The sequence below is a fragment of the Octopus bimaculoides genome, chromosome 2, assembly GCF_001194135.2.
Source record: "Octopus bimaculoides isolate UCB-OBI-ISO-001 chromosome 2, ASM119413v2, whole genome shotgun sequence".
NCBI classification, from domain to species: Eukaryota; Metazoa; Mollusca; class Cephalopoda; order Octopoda; family Octopodidae; genus Octopus; species Octopus bimaculoides.
The window spans coordinates 160,346,968-160,349,020 of record NC_068982.1 but is presented as its reverse complement, the minus strand read 5'-3'; the positions used below and the strand labels follow the sequence as shown (position 1 = coordinate 160,349,020).

Sequence of the window (2,053 nt, the reverse complement as noted above, 5' to 3'; positions counted from 1 at the left end):
ATAAATATAAACATATTAAATGGGTGTTGTAAAATCCAACCGGTTTTCGCTATTTAAATTAGCTTTTCAAGGGGTATTGTGTAGTGATTAATTCGCATGATGAGGAGCTTTCGCCATCTTGGTTGTTTGAAGAATAAGAAAGGATTTAGAGAGTGAACCAAGGGAAGTAATGTGTGTCAAGGGGGATAACTGATTACTTAGTATTGTTTCTGGAGTTGTCATGTTTGAATATTGAGGAAGCAACTACTACAACTAAAAAATGACAAAGACCTGACAATCAAAGTAGCAGACAAAGGGAGTGCTGTAGTATTGATGGACACAGAGTACTACAAAAAGCTAGCACTGTCCATACTAGAAAATGACTCCTTCTATGAAAAAGTTGCAAATTACAGGCAACAAAAAACCTTAAAAAATCTTGAAACTCTAATACTCAAACTCGGAAAAGGCCTAACAGAAAAAGAAAAAGACTACATTACCAACTTTAGATGCAAACCCAGCCTTTTCTATGGCCTCCCCAAAATTCACAAGAGTCAAACAATTACTAATGCCTGCAAAAAAAATCCAGGCCTGTGCATAAATATTCCAACACCAGAAGACTTAACATTAAGGCCTATTATTGCTGGTCCAGCATGTGAAACACACCGCCTTAGCAACTTTCTCGACATAATACTGAAGCCCTATCTCAAATACGTCAAAAGTTTCATCAGAGACGATTTGGACATACTAGAGCACCTACCAAAAACCACCGACGAAGAAGCTCTATTAGTCTCCTTCGATGTCATCAACCTCTACACTTACATTCCACACGACTATGGAATAGAGGCAATAAAATTCTGGTTGGAAAAACACCCCGAAGCTCTACCGGACCGCATAAACCAGACATTTATCATTGAATCCCTGAAGTTCATCCCTCAAAACAACTACTTCATATTCGATACAACATACTATCGCCAAAAATATGGTATTGCAATGGGTACTAAAGCTGCGCCTGTTCTAGCGAACCTAATAATGGGTTACTTTGAATCTTCCCTGTATGAACACTAACTCCAAAAATTTGGACCACCATTCCACCAATATAATAAAAAACTGGAAAAGATATTTAGACGATTGTTTTATCATCTGGAATGAAGCCTATGATAATCTGCTGTCTTTCAAATCCACACTGAACAGTATTAATCCCAACATCCAGTTTAACATGGAATACAGCAAGGAACAACTCCCTTTTCTGGACATTTTGATTTTAAAAAAGTCCAACAAACAGATCGCAACTGACGTTTACTATAAGCCTACAGACTCTAAGCAGTATCTCCTTTTCAGTTCATGCCATCCTAAACACACCAAAATAAATATTCCATTCAATCTAGCAAAAAGGATTTGTACGATTGTATCTGACACAGCCACTCGGGAACTTCGATTGCAAGAACTCAAAACAACACTCATCGAACGTCAATATCCAGCTACACTTATAGAACATGGAATTGAACGCGCCAAGAAATTAGACAGAAACACACTAAGAACAACAAAACAAAACACCACGCCTCACCTCAAATCACTCCCATACATATCAACCCACAACCCTAGAAACAACGAAGCATACAACACAATTATACAAAATCTTCCTATACTCACTCAGGACCCGAAAATGAACAGCATCCTAAATAAACACAAATTACTAAAATGTAAAAGACAAGACAAATCACTCAAGAGACTCCTTACAAATGCAAAACTCTACTCAATACATACAACACCAACAGTTAAGAAATGCAGACGACCCAATTGTGGTACATGCCCACACCTTAGTGAAGGCTCGCAATTCACATTCCAGCAAGGACAAAAATTCTCTATCAAAACTAGCTTCACATGTGCCTTCCATAACCTTATCTATGTCCTAACCTGCTCAGGTTGTGGCCTTTCTTTGAGACGCAGAGTCACGGTGAATAAGGAACAGATTCGCTTCCCCCAGTACAGGCAAATTGCACTGAGCGAATATCTTGACAGATGCGCAAGTGATCAAACGCCGAAGTTCTTTATCTTCCCCGTGTACCAGAGCAAA

The 2,053-nt window shown here is 38.6% G+C and overlaps 1 protein-coding gene across 1 annotated transcript; it reads left to right on the top strand.

The window, feature by feature from the left end:
* The first annotated feature begins 312 nt into the window (after positions 1-312).
* Positions 313-1,044, top strand: LOC106877555 (uncharacterized). Its single transcript, XM_014926493.1, has one exon. It carries the CDS (start codon positions 313-315, stop codon positions 1,042-1,044), a length of 732 nt encoding a protein of 243 aa, XP_014781979.1.
* The last annotated feature ends 1,009 nt before the right edge of the window (positions 1,045-2,053 follow it).